The sequence below is a fragment of the Euprymna scolopes genome, chromosome 32 (genome assembly GCF_053919585.1).
Source record: "Euprymna scolopes isolate OS-2025 chromosome 32, ASM5391958v1, whole genome shotgun sequence".
NCBI lineage: Eukaryota > Metazoa > Mollusca > Cephalopoda > Sepiida > Sepiolidae > Euprymna > Euprymna scolopes.
In genome coordinates, this window is record NC_136513.1 from 99,228,884 (window position 1) to 99,251,371 (window position 22,488).

Sequence of the window (22,488 nt, forward strand, 5' to 3'; positions counted from 1 at the left end):
AAACCTAAGTGACAAAACAAAAACGCAAAAAATGTTTTTTTTTAAATAGTCACTTTTTTAATAAATGCGCATTTTTCGTTTGTAATAATTTTTCGTTGAACAACTTCATCTTCTGTATAGTTGGGGTGCTGAAGTAAACGTTGGTGTTATTCCACCTTTTTATATATAATATAAAAAGGTGAATGCTTTGTTTGGTCGAATAAATTTGTTTTCCCTGTGAGTCATCAAAAGAGTGTTTGTTAGAAAAATATACTGTACAAAAATATAAATACACAAATAGACATTTTGTATCTTCGCAATATGTATTTACCTCGTTGTTTATATAAACCATAGCAGAGTCCATTATGAGTGAATAGGTAAGTGTTCCGATCCCGACATTACTCATATATTGTAATGCATACATCAAGAAAGAATCGTGAGATGTATAAAAATGAATCATTGAAATTTATAAAATATTCATCCGATCACGACATTCATCAATGAATTGTAGTTTAAACTTAAGAATTGTGATATTTATAAATGTAAATATATTATTGATATCAAATATTCAACTAACTTCCATGTATTCTCTAATCTGCTTCTCATAATCGACTACTTTTTAATCGTCCTCTGGTCACACTCTGAAGAAACCGAAACGACTTAAATGTTGTATTTAATATTCGATGCACAAAAACTGTACGGCTATAAACCAACAAAACCAAGGTTATTTACACTATCTAATAAAACAAAACGGAATTTCGCTTAGCATTTTTATTGCAATACTTTATTATGTAATAGTAGCATAATATATTAAAAGTGGAAAAAGATTTATTAACGAAAAAGTATTAATCATAAACACAAGAGAATACTCATATATTAATGACAAAATGTTAACTGGCATCTTTTGGAGATTCCTGTTGCTTCAAACTTTCGTTACTGGTGTTTTCTGTTCGAGTTGTAAAAACAAACATATACAGGAACATGTCTGCACTAGCCAAATGGGTAAGTTAACGAAAATGCAATCATCAGAAACAATTTAGTCCATATATGCAAAATATTATATTACATTTTCGTTAATAAAATCTCTGCAATTTTTTTTTCATTTTTAAATGTAACTTTCGTTAGTCTATCATGAGTTGAATTGTATTTTTGTTCTGCTGTATTTCCTTTGTTTGTCACGAAGAGTATTTAAATCGGTCTGTCACTCTTTAATTGTAATAATATATCTGTTGGTTTGTCAATCTTAAGATAATTTCCGTTGTATTTTTGATATATAGTGTATTGTCTTATTAGCATATTTGCTAGTATGTAACACCCCAGTTCAATAGCATTTCATTCACTTGCCAGCGTCAATGAGCATAGTATTTTCTATTGATCTATCAAGGTTAGTTTCGAAATATATTTTGTTTGATATATCATATTTGATCTGAATTATATTTTATTTCTCTCAAAAGACGTTTGTAAGTTTGTGTTGTTTTTTTTTTCATCTCAGTTGGAATATATTTGCTTTTTGTATTGCTCCAGTTGCATTCATGTTTTATATTCTGTCATCCAAAATTTAGAAAAGTATTTTGAGGTCTGTCACACTTCTGCTTGAATAATACCTTAGTAAGTTTGTCGAGTTTCTCTTTAAATAATTTATTTTTTGATCATGCTTCAGTTTGGATAGTATTATTCTATTAGTTACTCTGTCATTCTCCAGTTTAAATGCTATTTCTTATTTATGTCGTTAGAATAATACAATATGATTTGTATTCTCCTTGATTTTTTTTCAGTTAAATATTACTGTGTTTGTAAATCTTGAATCAAAATGTACTTTAATTTGTGCTAATACATTCTATTAAAACTTTAACATTACATTTAAACTTCTCTGCAATTTGAAACTTGACACACTGACAAAATTATCACGTTATTAATGTCTAGTTAACCCAGCGAGTTTACATTATAAAAAAGTGTTACAGAAAAGGATACACATGCAAATACTATTGATATTATATATATATATATATATATATATGTATATATATGCGTATATATTTATTTATATATGTGTGTATATGTATATATATATATATATATATATTCATGCATGCGTTCCCTTTTTTATATGATTAAATCAAAGAATTTTTACAACAACGATAATAATATTAAAATAACAAAATAAATTAATATTTTTCATCAATTATTATATTGCTAGTTAAAAAAGAGGAATGCATTTTTATAGTTCATATTAAACGCATAATTGTTGTTTTCCTTTGCTATGTTGATCTTTGCCTATCTTTCACACATTAATTAAAATATGCAACTTATCTTAGAACTATACTTGGGTTCTATAAAACATTGTTCCAAGAAATTCTTTGTTTTGTTTAATTCTGTGAAGACTCGGATCGTTGTATTAAATCCTAAACGTGAATGATCTTATTTATACTGAGAAATCGGTTCTAGATTTTCTTGGTTTTCTTTCTCATCAAATATTTCTTGGATATTTTTATACGGTTTCTGACCCTCGTATAATCGGTTCCCTTATCAGTGTATCCACATTCTTACACGTCACAATTCTCTATCTCTATAAATCCACTATCACACAATTTTAGTGTAGTGTTGTCATATTTGGTCAAATAAATATCAGTATATGTTGTCAGATTCTTTATAGGGTGTAATTCGACGCACCCACTTTTCGCTAAATCTGCAACTGCTGTCTTACAGAAGTGATGATGTTAATTAAAGCTGTTGTTTTTTATGAAACTATTATGGCGGCGTATTAATTTTTTGCAGACTTATCCTCATATTCATAGTTGAAATTGTTTCACTATTTTTAGGCCAACTCATCCCCTGGACTGTCTTTAGGTCGTTGAATGTACATATTATGAAACCACATCTCAAAGTATCTCAAAAATAAAAAAATAATATATATATATATATATATATATATATATATATATATATAATAACATTATATCTATAATAATATTTTATATAGAATAACATTATATATATATAATAACAATATATATATATAATATTATTATATATGTAATAACATCATATATATAATGCCATTATATATAAAAATTTTATGTATATAATAACATTATATGTATATATAATAACATTATATATATATAATAAAATTTATATATAATAATATTATGTATATAATAACATTATATACATAATAACATTATATATATAATAACATTATATATATATAATAACATCATATATAATAATATTATGTATATAATAACATTATATGTATAATAACATTGTATATATATAATAACACTATATATATAATGGCATTATATATATATATATATATAATAACATTAAATATATAATAACATTCGGTGTGGAATCGATAACGAAGACCAGATGAGAACACGAAATTGGATTTATACGACAATAAGATCCAAACGATTATCATTCGATCGCATGTAGCAGTGAATTTAGGCGTTGAGTCTCTATTGTTCTAGGTGGGAATTATCTGAAGATAGCGATTTAATCTTACCCATAGGATTAGCTGGTCAAAACGTGATGGGACAGCAAAAATTCTGAAGGGTAGTAATTACTGGAGATACAGTTACATAGTTAAGCATTCCTAACCTGTCGCGATTAAATACCTGAACGGAGTCAGAGACTGAGTTGGATAAAACGTGGTGAAACCACAACAACAATGCTGAATAACAGCTCGCAAAATATGAAACTGTTCTCAAATGATTTGAAATAATAAGAATCGTCTTATATATTCCCTGACTTTATTTGAGCCTGTTCTACTCGTTGACGTGGTGGTCTCCATCAATTCGCTAGTTGTCAACATCATTTTAATGTTGCTTCCTATTCTAGTACCAACATCCCATAACTGAAACCTAGTGGAATTCTCAAACTGCTGACTGTTTTTACCCTCCATACACTTAGCCTTTTTAAGATGAAGGTCAATATTTATGTGTTTTCTTTGCGATTATAATGTTTAGCTCCTTACATCAAATTACTTCATGTGTTTCCCGAAGCGAAAATGCATAATTACAGCATTTATCATTTAATTGTGTTGCAGTATTTACCGGGGAACTCATCAGACCAATGAATAATGAAGGTCCATTCAAATTCCAACTCATAAAGATACTTAAGGTAAGTTCATAGTTCGACATCCTTTATAAGTACAAGAGTTCTGTTTCCAGATTTAAAAAATGCTTGAGAGTTCATCATGTGTTATATGATGAACGCCATACGTTGGGAAATTAATGATATATAATTAGCATGATAGTCAATAGAATTGTGATAATAAAAGTTTTATTTTATCCAATGATAATATTGTAATGTGGAATTTAAACATTTTCATTCTGATGTTGAAATATTTAAATTATTATTATTATTATTATTATTATTATTATTATTATTATTATTATTATTATTATTATTTTTATTATAAATATTATTTATAATAATAATAATAATAATTATAATAATAATAATAATAATAATAATAATAATAATAATAATAATAAAAATAATAATAATAATAATAAATATGACATATTTAACATGTTATCTAGAATAAAATAATAATGAGTTCTATATAAGTAAAATACTCCTCTTGGGAGTTCAAAAATATTTTGGGAGTCCACTATGTCGCATCTGAAAAAGTTATACGGTGTGAAATTAATAATCTAATATTAGAATTATAGTCAATATAATTTTTTGTAAAATGTGTTATTTTTATCCCATAATAATATTGTAATGTTAAATGGAACATTTTTTCTCTGAATTGGCAATATTTAAAAAAATATAATAAAAATATTGGAATTAAAAATGCCATATTAATAATAAATGTTAAATACTAAAAATATATATAAGAATAAAATAATAAAAATTAAATATTTCACATGATATATTAAAAATACTATAAGAATTATTATTCAATAGTTAAAATGAATTAATGATAAAATATTATACTCAGTTAATATAATTATTTGTATTAAATTTTTAAATTAGTTATTTTTTTAATAATGAAATAAAACGTTGAATTTATAATATTATAATAATAAAAATCAAATATCAAAAATGTCCTATTAACATGTTCAATATATAATATTTTATATTTATAGGAAAAAGGACATTTAAACATTTAAATCATTATATAAAATAATATTGTAATAATGAATATTTAATATGTAAAATGTTATATAAAATTATATATATTATATATTTGAAATATAACATCATAATTATATAAAAATAATAAACTACCAATATTTTTAAAAAGTTATAGTAAATAATATAATAATTAAAAATAAATATTATATTAAATAATATGATAATAATAAATTGACACATGGAAATATTATATATTATAATATATCAATTAGCATCAAATATTTCAAATGCTATCGTAAATAATATAATAATAAACATTAATTATTAAACTAGTATATTAAATGATATAAATATGATAAATATAAAATATTTAAAATGGTATATCAAGTAATAAAATAATAAGCCCTATTTAATATTTAAGATATTAGATTATATTAGATAAAAATAAATATTAAATTTCAAAAATGCTATATTAAGTAATAAATCAAAACGCAAAATATATTATAATGCTATATAATAATAATAATAATAATAATAATAATAATAATAATAATAAATATGCAATATGCTAAATTTAATATATTATTAAACATTAAATATTTAACATGTTATATCAATAATAAACATTGAAACGTAATATTAGATGATATAATAAGCTAAATAAATACACACTATTTCAAACGTTATAAAATGATAATTGATAATTAATATTTATAACATTTACTACATATAAACTATCTTAAATGTTACATTATATCATATATAATGTTATATTAAATGATGTAAAAGATTAACGGATAATATTAAATATTTTAAATATTAGAGAGGATAATACTAGTGCTACTACTACTACAACTACTACTACTACTACTAATAATAATAATGATAATAATAATAATGATAATAATAATGATAATAATAATAATGATAATAATAATGATAATAATAATAATAATTATAATGATAATAATAATAATAATAATAATAATAATAATAATTATAATTAATATCCAATATTTAATTTTCGTATTAAATAATATAATAATAACAAATATCAATATCTGAAACTGTTATATAAGATATCATTATATTCATAAAAATAGTAATACAAGATCATCATTAAAAATTGTATATTATATAATATGATAATAAATATTAAATAATTTTAATGTTATATAAACCGTCTTTACATTTCTTTTTGAGCTTTTACAAATGTAAAACTTGTTATTGTTACTTAAAACTGTTTGTTGTCAATTTGAACGGGAGTATTTTATCATGTTTAACTGAGTATTTTAATTGAATTTATTGAAATCTTAAATTGAACATAGTTAATCTGATGTTTAATCATTTGAAATTAGATGTTCAGCTCTGTTTATGTCTCAAGTTCAGCTAATTTACATCTTTTTAATGTTTCTTTAATTGTCATCTACATACGGGTTTCTTAAACTTCAAACACGATGGAGCCGCTGAGCGAGCCTACGGTTTTTCACAGATCACTAACAAGATCATTTCTAAAATAAATATGAAAAACATTAATTTCAAATTTTTATTTATACTTGTTTATTAGATGTTTCGATTCGTGATTTTACAACTTTTTTTGTTTTTAATTAATCAGAATTTGTTGTATTTCTTTTAATTCACATTTTTTTGTTTTTCATCCGTAAATTCTTTAGACCTGTATTTACGTATCATTTCTATCATCCGTAAAAAAGACCAATATATAAACGTCTTCAGCTTTGAATTTATCTGGATAAATCATTTGGTCAGCTCAAAGATAAGGCTTCCACAGACCCTCAGCCTCACTCATGAAGCCCAAGGCATCGTGGCGCCAACTTTTGGAAACTTTGAAGTAAAGCTATTTGACGTTACCTATATATGTTTCTATATTTGAAACCAAGTCTCTTTAAATGTTTGAAAATTAACTTATTTAAGTTTAAGGATGATCTTTAGAAAATACCATTTTGTACTGTTCTAACCTATGTGCTTTTGCTTTCAGGGAGAAAATTCGGAGTTTAATGTCTCAGAAGGAACCATCATCAATGTGGAAAGAACTAAAAATTTAGAAACAAAAATATATCGGTTTTGGAATGGAAAACATTTCCTCTTGTTCGGTAAACAAACTTTATTTTAAACTTTACTGTAAATTTTACTGTTAAAACTATTTTTGAAATCGCCAAACAATAATATCTAAAAGAGGTTCGTAAATTCAATACGTATATAATCTTTCTAACGACACACGTAAATGATTTATAGATTAATGTTCTCTAATTTAGAAAATCATCATATGACTCACGCGATATATTATTATAGTTAGAATTCTTTCTAGAAAGACATCAGTAAGGTACAGAAGAGACAACGTAAAGGTTGACAACATATTAAGTGAAAGTCATTTGGTGGTTCGATTACAAAGAATTCTTAATACAGACTAATTTATAATCTAAATTTTCGGCGATATTTTCCATCATTGTCATGAATTAGTTTTCTTTATTGGTTAATAGATTTACAAGGTTTCTTCAATGCTTACTAAATTCACTTCATCAAGACTTGAATGATTATGATTTTCCACTTTCCTCGACAGTTAGACTATTTTTCATATAGATAAATGCAAAAGAAAATCTTAAAGATATGGTAATCCATGACGAATGTGAAATATTACCCCGAAAATAAAGCTTATTAATTAATAAATATTTAGTAAAATAAAAATCCGGTGTTGTATTTGCTTTCACAATTTAAGATCTATTAAAATCTAAAGAACACCTTTTATTTCATTTCGAAGTTATCTCGGACTTATGTGAAGCTATATGAGTTTCCCCTGCAGCTACTGTATTTATCTATTGTATAGTGTTCTCAAATTTACACCATACTACGGTATTTTGCGTTAAATAAAATAATAACTTTTAAAACATAAAATTACTGTTTTTATTTGTTAGACCAAGCCTGGCATTGCTTTTACGGTGTAAAGTCTGGCTTTCCTAACCTCTCGAGGGTAAACTCGAAAAGTAATATAATATAAACTCCAAGACTGGAGTGTTCAAAATAATCTCAAATATCGACGGAAATATCCTATGTTTGAAATATAAATCCTTTTCTAAAATAAATATGTATGAAATTGTTCTGGCTGCCCACGTGAAAGAATAAGATAATAGAATCACACAAATACCTGAAAAAAATAATAATTAATTGCTATCCGTTTGTATTGAATTTCCATTTGAAAAACACTATAACATAGATATGCCGTAAATGATAAATGCCTATCAATATTTAATCCAGAAACAAGCAACCTGAATATCGAATTTATTGCCAATCTGTGTATGTATAAAAATGCAACGGAATGTGAGAGCACTTTTTAACACATATATTCAAAACAAGTTTATCTGCAGACTTCCTAATATTAGGACTTAGTAGGTTTAACATCTTTTAAATGTCCTTGTCGAGCTAGATCTATGGTTATTGTATTAAACTCACTGATCTCGGATCGAATATTTTTGTAATTACAAGAAAAGAATTGTGACGAAAATACATAACTTATATACTCAACGAATTTTTTTCAGACTTAAATTTTGTATATAGAGTAATCAAACATATGGAAACATTTTTCATGGATTTTCATCCGGAAACAGGGCGGCTAATATGTCAAACTTGAAATAATTGTTAGATGGGGGATCAGATTTTTATCTGCTTTCAACACTTTCACGACTGCACATGTGGAGTCATGAAACATGAAAGCCTCCTTATGTTTAGTATAATTTGGTTATAATTATTTTAAGTAGCATGTCAAGCTGGTCTAATGGTGATCATACTTGACACATTGTCTTTAGATTTTACTTCATAAGAGAAAATATAAGATAACGGAATTACACAAATACCTAGAAAATTACTACCAATTTATATTGAATTTCTTTTGAAAAATGCTATAACATGGTATGACATTATCGTAAACGTCTATGAAATGTTAATCCACAAACAAGCAACGTGACTACCCAATCTATTGCAAATCTATCGGTATATCTATAAAAAGGAGAAGCTATGTGAGAGCACTTTTCAACCCATATACTAAAAATATTTTATCGAAATTCCAAATATTTAGAATTAGTAGGTCTAAAATATTTTGAATGTTCTTGGAAATCTGGACATGCTTGTTGTTTTATACTCACTGTTATGAGTTTTCTTTTACTTACAAGAAAATAACTGTTTAGAAAATGCAATACGCCGGGCGCTCTATAAATTGAGAATGTGTGTGTGGATGGGAACAGTTTTCAACCAATATACTCAACGAATTTATTTTTCCAGACAGACGGACATTTTGTATATAGACTAATCAGACATGTGGAAAACTGTTTCATCGCTTTTCATCCAGAAAAAAGGCTGCTAATGATTTATATCTATTTTCACCTGTTTCACGACTGTACATGTGGACTCGTGAAACGTGGTAGCCTTTTTATATTAAGTATAAGTTTGTTAAAAAACAATTTTGGGTTTGTATTACTGTACACATAGATTCGAAAAAGTTGTCAAAAAACAAATATAGAACAAATAAATGTTATCAAAGGAAAGATAAGTTACTTTTCTACCAAACTGGATACATTTTTTGTGTTTTTATTCAGTGTAACATGTTTATTTAGCTCGAAAAACATGCAGTGCTTACCGATGTATTGGAAAATTCAAAATGGCAGCCGGTCTCTCTCGGAGAGGGTACGTTTGGGAAAAGGTATTATAAATAATAAACTAGACAAAATACTGTTAGAAATTCGCTCAATATATGTTACCGTGACATAAGTTGACATATATTCGGTTGTTTTCTAACAGTATTTTATCTAGTTTATTATTTATAATACCTTTTCCCAAACGTACCCTCTCCGAGAGAGACTCGGCTGCCATTTTGAATTTTCCAATACATCGGTAAACACTGCATGTTTTTCGAGCTGAATAAACATGTTACACTGAATAAAAACACAAAAAATGTATCCAGTTTGGTAGAAAAGTAACTTATCTTGCCTTTGATAACATTTATTTGTTCTATATTTGTTTTTTGACAACTTTTTCGAATCTATGTGTACAGTAATACAAACCCAAAATTTTAAAAACGTAATTCTCGCAAACTCATGTCTCAATTTCTTCAGTTTTTTTTACTGCAATTTTACCGGAATTTAACCTTAGGTTTAGTATCTACGGTATTTGTGCTCATAGAAATAAATCTACATTAATTAAAATATAATATTTATAAGTATTTTACGACTGAGAAAGACGTGGCAGCGTGTTAGTCTATATATATCTAAAAATTAGACTCTGTGTAAGAACGCTTACCAACCTATATACTCAATGTATTCTTGATCTGCAAATTTGAAATTTTATATACGCGGTATTTATACACGTGAAAAACTTATCAATTAGTTTTGATCCGGAAAAAATCAGAAAAAATAAGTCAAAATGAGTAAATTGCTACGTTGGCGTAGTCGGATATTTTTCTCATTCGTCAACTGCTTACGGACTGCGCGGGTAATAAGCATGGCAACTTCTTAAGAATTACATTTTTTTTAAACACTTCGTAAATGTGTTAAACTGGCGTAGTGTTTTGCATACTTTATTCAATGTCTTAAAATTTAGGTTTCTATATCAGCTCATTTATTTTTTTACTTACAATAAGTGAACGGTTTAGAAAAAGACAATACTCGCATGCACATGCCTCAATTCTGTATAAAAATATAGCATTTATGCGTATTTTAGACAGGGACACACTCGATGGGCTGCTAGTATATCAATAAAAGTGAGAATGTGTGTGTTTAATATACTTAACGAATGTTTAAACTATAGTCGTTAAATTTGGTATATAGTATAATCAGATATCTGGAAACTTTTTAATCGGTTTCAGTTCAGAAAAAAAGAGCTGCTAAAGTGGAAAAATTGAAAACATGTTACGTGTATTTTTTTTCAGGAATTCGCATATTTTAATCGTTCTTATGACGGATTCCATATTTCACGAATAAGTGTCAAACTGATCTAATCGTTATGGTATTGATTCACTGCCACTACATTTTTCACCTCGGTTCGAGTATTAGTTTTTTGACAAATAATGAAATGTTTAGAATAAAACACAATACTCGCTTGCCTCAATTTCTGTATATAATATAGAAAAGAATGTATTTCTGTTTGTCGCTATATTTTTAAACTCTATCTCCTCCTTAGCTAAAAGTTGCAAGCGGCGCTAGTAGTCTCAAATGATTGCATTGTTTATGAACCGTTCCTTTATTGGTCTTAAGCCGGGTAAAATAGTTTTTTGAAGCTCAAAACTGGGTCAAAGTGGGCAATATCTTTATACATTTTGTACATGCATCTTAGTTTATTTTTAGTTTTGGTGTGCGTGCAGTATTTGTACAGTGGTAACATCACCAGCTTTGGTTATACTCTAGCTGAGTCCATTTTTTTTTACTTTTTTAACTAAAGACTCTAAAATATATTCGAAATCTGAACAAATTAAAATATCATATTTAAGCGTATGTTACCACCGCATTAAGCCAGGCACCTCTGATGCTTGCAAAAATATAATACTTATGCGTATTTTTAATAGGACACGCCGAGCGGCCTGTTAGTATATATATATATATATATATATATATATATATATATATATATATATATATACATATATAAGTGAAAGTGTCTGTGTGTGTGCCTGTGTACATTTCCCTACGCAATAAATCTGTCAATTTTAAGCCTACAGATTTGAAATTTGATATACAGGGTACTGAGATTTGGGAAAATCGATAGGATTCGTTTTCGAACAGAAATTTGGCGATTAAGGGGTCAACGTTCAACGATTTGATCTTTGAGAACTCTACCAAACTTCTCCTCAAATTTTGGGTCTAAATACGTGAAATTTTAAATATTGATTCCTTAGATATGAGTCTAAATTAATAATGTTATTGTAGTCCTAAAAATAAATTTCAAGGAGTCATAATAGGGGTCAAAGTTAAAAAAAAATAACCGCTTTTTTTTTCTCAGCATACACCTCAAAACACCCGGGCAACGCCGGGTACCCATGCTAGTATATATATAAAAGTAAACGTGTATGTGTGTGTGTGTCTGTGTACATTTCTCTACGCAATAACTCTATCAAATTTAAGCTTACAGATTCGAAATTTGATATACAGGGTACTGAGATTTGGGAAAATCGATGTGTTTGGTTTTCGGACAGAAATTTGTCGATTAAGGGTCAAAGTTCAACGATTTGACCTTTGAGAACTCTACCCAAACTCCTCCTATAATTTTGGGTCTAAACACGTGAACTCTTAGAAATAGATTCCTTAGAAATGGGTCTAACTTAATAACTTGATTTGAGTCCAAAAAATAATGTTAAGGGATGATAATAGGGGTCAACTTTAAAAATATTGGCCGCTTTTTTTTTTGTTTAGCTCAGCATACACCTCCAAACACCCGGGCAACGCCGGGCACCAATGCTAGTATATATATAGGGTGTCTACAAAGTCTGACTACATAATCTATACGGTGCCCACAAAGTCTGACTACATAATCTACAGGGTGTCCACAAAGTCTGGCTACATAATGTAGCCATACTTTGTGGACACCCTATATATATATATATATATATATATATATATATATATATATATATATATATATATATATATATAATTTCTTTGACTATAGTTAATCAAAATTATGATTAAGATTTGTGCGTGATGATTTTACATTTGGAACTATTTTTCAGTTTTTAATAAAAATGAAACATTTTATGCTGATGAGTGCCAACCCCTTGAGCCGTTGGGTTTGTTGACGTCATTTCAGAAAACGGCTTTACGATCTTATTCTCTCGGCTGTCATTGTATGGTAAGTATATATGTCTTATTTTCTTCTTTCATATATTCGAAATCGAAAATTCAGATGACGGTTGCTAATTGATTGAAACCTAGACTGATAACAAAAATGCGACAAGTTAGAATTTAGTTTGTTCCACATTTAGTCACGTTTGCAAACTTCTTTATATTTCTCTCGTAAGTAACTGCTTTGTTTCTAAAGAAGTTCAAAATAGAATAACATCGGTGAAACGAAAGCCAACGAAATCTTTAAAATTAATGCGTAACAACAACCACTGCAACTAGCGCTCTTTACAAACGAAGTGAAGTAAACCATTTTATTAATCTATATCTGGTGCGACACTCTGATTGAAATAGAATTATATTCATAGATGAATGCACACAGGCATATATATATATATATATATATATATATATATATATATATATATATATATATAGCTTATATATATCTTATATATATAGAGAGAGATATATGCCTTACGAATTCTCACGAGAATGAAACGCGGACTATTTTGTGTAGCGTAATTGCAATACATACTTTCATAACTTAGTATATATATATATATACATATATATATATAGAGAGAGACAGAGACACAGATATATATATATATGTATATATATATATATATATATAGATAAATAGATGGATACTTGTGTGTGTTTGTGTGAAAGTTTGTGCGTGTGTGTATTATGTTCTCACGACAGTAAACAATTGTAACTAGTTTATTATATCATCGGTTGTCATTTACCGTGAGTATGTGCTTCTTCTCCTCTATCATTCATATGTTCGTTATCAGATCTTCAGGTGACAATTGCTCATTGGTTAACCACACGAACTGACAACATGGATATGCCAAGTTAGAATTCAGTTCGGTCTAAACAAACATTTTCACTTGGTGACGTTGGAAAACTTTGTTCACTCGAAAGTATAAGATGTGCTTCTAAAAAAATCAAGATAGAAAGATATCGCTGAAACGAATGCCACAAGCATCTTCAGAAATCATGTTTTTTATGTTTTGCATATGAATTACACAATATCTGATATTTCATCCAAACTTCTGGCCTTGATGGAGGAGAGACTAAAAGTCGCTAATTTAAGATGTCAACATTATAAAATAACTAAGGACAAGAGATATAGGCGCCTATTCAACCGGTTGAGGCTCACATGTCCAGAACACTGTTCAGATCCTGTGTTCATCTATAAATTAAAATGAAATTAAAATTTTATTTTTATTATACAAATTTGGTGGGTTATTAAATGTATTTTCTTTGCTGTAAAAAAAACGAGATGAAAATAATAATAATAATAATAATAATAATAATAATAATAATAATAATAATAATAATAATAATAATAATAATTCGCACAATTGAGAGAACAAATTTACAAGTTCTTTCATAACCACAGACTACTCTCAGAGGAACAGAAAGGATGCTAAAACGGATAAAGAGGAACACATGACCTATTATACATAGAGATAAAGATTCTGAAGGAGAGCAAAAGTAGAAAAAAAAAGAAATGTGTCATGGCATGGATATAAGAAAGCATATGATAGAATGCCGCAAGCGTAGATAATAGAATGCTTGAGAACGTACAAAATACCAAGTAATATAATCAATCTGATAGAAATTGATGTGAGAACATGGATACTGGAATTGCCAGCTGATGAAAAACACATGACTGAAATCAAAATACAAAGAGTAATCTTTCAAGGATATTCCCTATCTCCATTACTGTTCATTAAAACTATAATGTCCCTAAACGACATCCATAGAAAATGCTAAGCCAGATACAAATTCACTAACACAGAAATATACAGATACACGTTCACTAAAACAGAAGAACGAATGAACAATCTAATTGACATGAATCACCAATTCAGAACAAGAAACACTCATAATCTATAGCCAGGATATCCAAATGGAATTTCGTAGGGGAAATGGCGCACTGGTTACCATGACGAAAGCACTACTAAAAGCAAGAGAAGGTATGAGACTGCCAAATCAAACGGGAATAAGCGCATTAGATGGACATGAATCCTACAAATAAATAAACACATGTCAAAGGGCATGCACACACACTAAAAAAGCCTTCAATCTTTAGTATACTCGGGAAGAAAAATACGTTTACTGCTGTAAGAACTAATATTGTTTCCTTCAATAATTGCAAGAAATCTTCTCAACCACAAATTGCTATGGCTAAATATACAGAACATGAGTGTGATCAGATATATTGTGTGTGTGTTTGAATATGTGTGGGCGTGTGATCGACATTGTATGTGCGTGTGCGTGTGTACATACATGTGTGTTCCTATGTGCGTCGGTGTGTGTGCGTGTGTGCGTGTGTGTAGGTATGTGTACGCCCGTGTGTGCTTTAGTTTGTATTTTAGTGTGTGTGTGTTGTGTGTGCATGTGTGCGTATTTGTATATGTGTGTGTTTAATCCTAGCATCCGATGATCCTTGTTGTAAAACAGTTATGCCTCAGTTACAGTGAAGGCGTGATAGCAGAAATGTATTTCTGTGAAGACATCCCTGTATGTCATCAAGTCTTTTATTCAAAATTTCCTCTTTGGAATTCACAATGTAGAAGGCTTCCAATAAACATAGATTGCACGTTTTTGATTTCCCAGTGCTGTACTTCCGACCCCTGTCTACTACTGACCATTTTAATTAAAAAATTTCATTATTTCTGTTAAGTTCCCTCATCCAATCACCTAGGTCGGTTGTATTTCTCCTTTTGTTTTTATTTTTAATGCTTATTTTTGTACCCACCCCGTTTACATCAGGTTCCGTTTTAAATGATACTACGTGGTTTCTGTATCTGTCCTTAAATACTGTTTCCGTTGCTCCCAGATATATCTTCTTAGTGTTGTCGATTTTTATCTCGCATTTATACGCTATTTCCGAGGTTAGACATTTTTCAACGGACAATTTTCAGGTATTCTGCAGTTACATTTTCTGTTTAGGATACTTTCTTTTGATGCTAGTTCATTGTTGGTCCTTATTTTGCTGATTTTTCTATTGTTGGAGCTAATTATAGTGTTAGTTAAGTTTCTGTTCGTTGAGAAAGAACGGAGGGGAAACAATAACAGTAGAACAGGGAAGGATGAGGGTGGTACCATTGATAAGAGAAATAGACTCAAGAGACAGGTTTGGTTCAATCCACCATTCATCGAGCATATCAAAAATAATATACCTAAGGAATTCTATAGAATAATAGACCAAAACTTCCCACGGACAATAAATTAAGCAAAATAATAAATAGAAACTCTGTAAAATTATCTTTCTTAAAGCTCATTGGCATATGAAAATTTACTGAATTTCACAAAGCCAGTATATTACATATAAGTGTATATATATATATATATATATATATATATATATATATATATATATATATATATATATATATATATTAATAATGGGACGGTTCCAATACTATCTCGATTCCGAAATTATTATCGATTCCAAATACGGTCCTGGAGAAATCTCAAAATATTTTACTGTAAAATTGTTTCCCACCGATAAATATGCATATATTTTCTCAAACGTAAAAACATATTGATTGTATTGTATTTAAAACATTTTGATCATAAGATTTACATTTATTGGAATATGTTTTTTTACGTGTACATATAAAATAAAAAAATAATTTAAAGGAATCGTTTTTGCCATCGTAAAATATTCAGCATATTTTCTGATTCCCTTACCGATTAAAAGACACCCAAAACTAATTCCCGTTTCACAATATATATATATATATATATATATATATATATATATATATATATATATATATGAAAAATATCTATGCATATACATCTACAGATATATATATATATATATATATATATATATATATATGCATCTACAGATATATATATGTATGTATATATATACATATATATATAGTGGAGATGGTAATTAATAAAAACTGAAGAGAGTGCTCAATACTGCTGTAGAGCAAATATGCGTTTTATTTTTTATTACCGTATCTTTCTGTTAAGTTACATCATTGTTTCAGCTACTCGGCCGTTTTTTTTGGCCGTCTGTAGCTTCCTCAGACTTTTACAGAAATGTTCGCTATTTTGGGATGAAAGAGTGAAAGAGTGAATGAGGTCAGGGGGGTTGCGAGGAGGGCGGAAGAAAGAGAGGAAGGGAACAAGGGGGAAAGATGGGAGGGGGCGCTTGGTATGTCGATAATGTTTGTGACCGTTTCTTTTAAGTATATATGTGTGTACGTGCGCATGAGTGTACCCGTGGTCGCGACCGCTAGCTAACCCTCTCCAAAAAAATTAACAACAAAATAAAAACTAAAAATAAATAAACCGAATCATAGCCCCGCCCCGCCTCCAAACATAAGCGACCACTCAACAGGTCAAGTCATACTTACCAAGAAATCATCTCACTAACGAGACGCTAAAAACTTTAACATTAAGTAACCCCTCCTCCTCCCATCCCCACATATTCCCCTTCCCCTCATGTATCCTTATGCCCTCAGCCACACAAGAAATGAACTTCCCACACCCTCCCCTACAAGTTCCTTAAACCCCAAAAGTAAAACATTATCGACATACCAAGCTACAGACGGCAAAAAAAAAAACGGCCGAGTAGCTGAAACAATAATGTAACTTAACAGAAAGATACTGTAATAAAAATAAATCGTATATATATATATATATATATATATTCATGTTCTCTCTTCTGATGGAAATCAATAAGCTTAGAAGTTTGTTTTTTTTACATATATTTAAATTGATATCAAAGGGTAAATATTTACAAAGTAAAACTGATCAAGAAAAGCTACACACTATTACGATGGGGAAACAATTATGTGAGCATTTACCCTTAATCTCCTGTTATTGCTTTTAGGTATAATACATTGTAATGTGTCTTTTATTTCTAATCTTACTCACACACACACACACACACACACATACATATATATATATATATATATGTACATATATATATATGTATGTATAAAAGTGAAAATGACTGTCTGTGTGTGTGTCTGTCTTTGTACATTTTCTTATACAATAACTCTGTCAATTTTAAGTCTACAGACTCGAAATTTTATATAGAGAGATTTGAGGTTTGGGATAATTTTTGTAATCCGTTTTTGATCAGCAATGTGGCTGATAAGGTGTGAAAGTTCAACGATTTGACCTTTGAGAACTCTGTCAAACTGCTCCGACAATTTTGGATCTAAACACTTGAAACTTTTGATATAGGTTCCTTGGACATGGCTCTAACTTAATAACTTTATGTGAGCCCAAAACAATAAATATTAAGGGGTCATAAAGGGGGCAAATTTTTAAAAAATTAGACTTCTTTGGTCTCTACCAAATTACTCAAACAATTTCTTGTTTAAACATTTGACATAAAGGGTATTCAGAGATAGGACAACCTTTTTAATTTGTTTTGGTCGAAAATTGTAGTTACCAATATATAAATGTATGTATGTATTTCTGCATGTCCGCCGAAAACTTTCAACAGAGGCGACGGATTTTTTAAAGATCAGTATCGTCTAAACGTTCCACCTTTCAGACGGCAAATAACGAAAAATTGGCTAAAAACATTAATATCCTCACTTTCAACTGGGCACTTTTCTACAGGAGGGGGTCGTTTTTAACCGATATTTTAAAAAGTTGTCAATACTTTTCGATTGTATAGCCTTAATTAAATACTACGTCACTTCCGGTTTGGTGGTGGTCGAAACAGCAAAGTCGTCAGGTTTTTCCCCGTTCTCAGATTTTTCCCGTTCTTTTCCTCCTTTGCGCTACGTTTTCGAGCCTGCCTTCCTACCACCACTTTTTTTCTTTTTTTCCCCCAACATACTCCCCCAAACCCCAGGGCAACGCCGGGCTGAAATGCTAGTATATATATATATATATATATATATATATATATATATATATATATATATATATATATATATATATATATATATATTCCTTAGCCTAATGCTTTCCATTAAGTTAGGAGAGAAGATGCTGGATAAAATAATAAGGACGTGACATCTAGTAATGCTTAGAAGCGAAATAAAATATTCAGGCTAAATTGACCTATATAAGCTCCAAAACCATTTGTTGGGCTTTGCATTATCCCGGTAAGTTTCCTATTCTTTTCTATTGGCAAATTAGTCATAAATTTCGGTTAATGCATTTATTTGAAGCCGCCGGTTTAATAGTTTTGCCCGTGGTAATGTACAAAGAATTGTAATGTGTTAATCGAATCTGAAGATTGAAATTCAATAATTCTCAATGTTTTTATTTCCATGATTACTTATATTCTAAGAGAAGTAAATATTGATTTATATAATTAAATGGAACTTATGTCTATAAACGAATGTTATTTATGAATTATTTCGTTGCAGGACACACTCTCCCAAGAGAGCGGGAGCCCGTATTGCTTATCTGCTTATTCCTATGTTGTACAAATTGAGCGAGATTGCATGGTGATAAAATCGTCCGCATTTAACACATGCAACAAAAACTATTTTCAGTAAATAAAGCTTGAAAACACGGCAACAGCACAAGTGCAAGCATTTATTCTTACGCTGGAACTTCTTGTTACTTATCCTGGAACATGAAAAAAAGGGTTCGTAATATAAATATAGTCAGGAATAATTGTCACTCATGCGTGAATTGTGTGCTACCCCAATAAACATATTTTCCTCGTTCTTTCTTGTCTTTCTTAGTATTTTGAAAAATTCTTACGAATTCATCTTGCATCTAGGTAAAAACAAAATTGACTCAATGTAAATTATATGCATTGTCTTTTCACCATTTGTCTTTATTTCCACTGTGTTTCTCTATTTTACGCAACCATCTCTCTCTCTATCTCTCTCTCTATCTCTCTCTCTTTATCTCTCTCTATATATATACACACATATATATATACATACATATATATATATATATATATATAATTTGTCAGATTAAAGTCTAACGCCGGCATTACAAATACGTATGCATAACGTTGTAGTTATTGGTTCATGATTTAATTTTTAGCCCTGTAGCACACCTGTCTTCATAGTTAAGTCATTAACGTCAACGAAGAAGATAATCTTAAACTAAACGATTTAGTTCGATTCTCAGTGGTTGTGCACAAGTTATTTTCTTTTTACTTTTAGATCATTACAATATATTGGGTCCAATATAATATAATTATAAATGCGATGTCTGCATTAATCCAAATATTACATTTCAGCGTAGACTACGTAAACGATTTATTAGTAGGATTTTTCGTAAAATAATAGATTCACATATGCATATATATATATGTATATATATATATATACATAACTCTTCTTATAAAATATTCAAATAATAACGTAAGTCATTCAACCTAACTGTGAAAATTATGTCTAAATATCATAGAGGAGGCCCATCACAGCTTGAATAATCCTATAACTGATTCAACTACAACAATATTTAAAAATTTGTTTATTTGTCAATCAACAGAAACGTATTAACCAAAACAAAAATCAAAACAATTTAATATGATTTTTATTTTATGTTGAATTAACTGTGTTTTAAACGAGATGAAAACATATGCGATACAGTAGGGTTTTTTTTTACTAATAGTAAATACTAGTAGGTAATCTTAGTAATAAAGTTAATCAATTATTAAAAAAAACTGTTAGTCAAATATTTTCTTATTTATCCAACGATAAACTCATAATATCCATTAGCCAACGGGGGAACTATGAGATTGTCAGAATTTCAAATGCAACATTTGATTGGAATTCTCATTGCGGTAGCCATTCAGTAAATCACGGAGATTTTATTAGAAATATTTAAATCCTGTAATCAATCAACAACTATTTTAACTATTGCTAAAGTCGGGAAATGTCTCTGAAAATTTTACATTTCCTAAATGGGCGTATTTAACGTGCTTTAAATACAAATCTGAAAAATACTACGTTTTGCTGCAAAACATAATCAAATTATTACTTATTTGTTACTAGCCCGGCTTGTCATTGCTTAACTCGTCATCTAACGAAAACCAGTGTGTCAACCAAAGTATTCCATATATATATATATATATATATATATATATATATATATATATATATAGAGAGAGAGAGAGAGAGAGAGAGAGAGAAAGGGAGAGAGAGAAAGGGAGAGAGAGAAAGGGAGGAAAAGTGATATAACTTATATTAGAAAATTACATTAATTCAAATCAAGATATAAATACATTAATCATAAAATTTAATTAAAGCAAACATCAGTAAAAGTCGTGTAGATCATACATAGCAATCAATTGCAAAGTTTGAAAACTACTCACGTCTAATTCACATTAATATTAATATATTCATTTATCGAGTAAGTTACAGTTCAATAATGGGTCTACTGATGCTATTTAAGAACAGAATTCCCTTTGTACCTTGTGTAATTTTTAAGAAGATATATATTATTCAGAAAACTAATTTGTTTATTAAAATATCACATAAACATATGCATATATATTGACGGCACAATGTTTTTTAAAGTCTTTTGGACATTCCTCATGTTTGAGAAGGTTGTAATGGGATCTTGGCGGTGTCCAAACAAGCATTTACAAACACAATATTGTACGAGTAATTTTGGTAAGTAATCTCCAATCATGTTTGTATCTCTGTCTGTTTTCATTTAGAACATTCTTCACTTTCACTTAAAATCTTTGCTGACCAGGAGGTATGTCAAAGGCGCCTGATATATAAGGGTAATTCGAAAAGCGATGACTTATATAATTGTATTTGACCCGAATGGATCTAAGAAGAATACAAAATGCATTGCCACGATGCTTAAATTTATGCATTCATTCTGTTCTCTGCTTGCAGCTATTAGCACTGCGGGATTCTCATAGAAGCATATATCCGTTATTAAATTATTCTACACAGAAAATATTTAGACGCGCATGTAAAATTGGCGTATTTTATTATATTCGGGATATGTCCTTTTTGTATTTGTCCTAATATAAAATAAATTCATTGTTCTGTAACGCTTCAATTTTAATAAAATTTCACTAGTCTATATCATTTCAGAATGTAGAACGGCAAATATATTAGCAAAATATATTAAGTAGATTAATAAATTCTAAGGCAAAAAACATCAGTCCTTACATCTTTGTCAGAAATATCGCCTATAGAATATGAGGACAAAAGCAAAAATACGGAATTCGAAAATGGCGAAATACTGAAACTAACTAAAATTTTATATCCTAGGCTTTCTCCGTGATTATTTTCCTCTATTTACATACTTTAGTTTTTTCAATTGTCTATACTACAACACAAGAAAGTTTATAACTCCGCAACATACAAAATGCAAATTAAGAAAAATACAGAGAACTCGAGTTACACTATTTTGACATCAATATGCATCATGCAATACAATTTTACCTATTGTACATTTTTCAGCAATATCTGCTGAAATTATAAAGCCAGTGAAAGAAACCGGTCCACACGAGATTCGACTGACACATATATACAAGGTAATTATATGTTAAATTTTAAAATATAATTAATATTAGAAATAGCATCTTTGTGAATTATTAAAATAAGCATATCTGATTATACATGATTTGTAT

At 28.8% G+C, this 22,488-nt stretch overlaps 2 protein-coding genes across 2 annotated transcripts in view; both read left to right on the plus strand.

Moving 5' to 3' along the window:
* Positions 1 to 463: 463 nt before the first annotated feature.
* LOC145256529 (uncharacterized) lies at positions 464 to 19,597 on the plus strand. The gene is made up of 5 exons (XM_080115555.1): positions 464 to 981; positions 4,034 to 4,107; positions 7,070 to 7,184; positions 12,800 to 12,918; positions 19,292 to 19,597. Exons 1-5 carry the CDS (start codon positions 867 to 869, stop codon positions 19,421 to 19,423), a joined length of 555 nt encoding a protein of 184 aa, XP_079971681.1. The 5' UTR covers positions 464 to 866; the 3' UTR covers positions 19,424 to 19,597.
* Positions 19,598 to 21,243: 1,646 nt separating this feature from the next.
* Positions 21,244 to 22,488, plus strand: part of LOC145256525 (uncharacterized) — a 42,527-nt gene continuing 41,282 nt past the window's right edge. The window contains exons 1-2 of the mRNA XM_080115550.1: positions 21,244 to 21,508; positions 22,319 to 22,392. Of these exons, the coding sequence (XP_079971676.1) occupies positions 21,400 to 21,508; positions 22,319 to 22,392 (183 nt within the window). The 5' untranslated portion in view covers positions 21,244 to 21,399. The remainder of the gene's footprint in view (positions 21,509 to 22,318; positions 22,393 to 22,488) is intronic.

What these genes read in the sequence shown, in the direction of transcription:
- LOC145256529 (XM_080115555.1), top strand. Translation starts at nt 867, where the DNA reads ATGTTAACTGGCATCTTTTGGAGATTCCTGTTGCTTCAAACTTTCGTT. An exon ending in TGTCTGCACTAGCCAAATGG is followed by an intron (nt 982 to 4,033) that starts GTAAGTTAACGA and finishes ATTGTGTTGCAG; the next exon opens with TATTTACCGGGGAACTCATC. An exon ending in AAAACATTTCCTCTTGTTCG is followed by an intron (nt 7,185 to 12,799) that starts GTAAACAAACTT and finishes ACTATTTTTCAG; the next exon opens with TTTTTAATAAAAATGAAACA.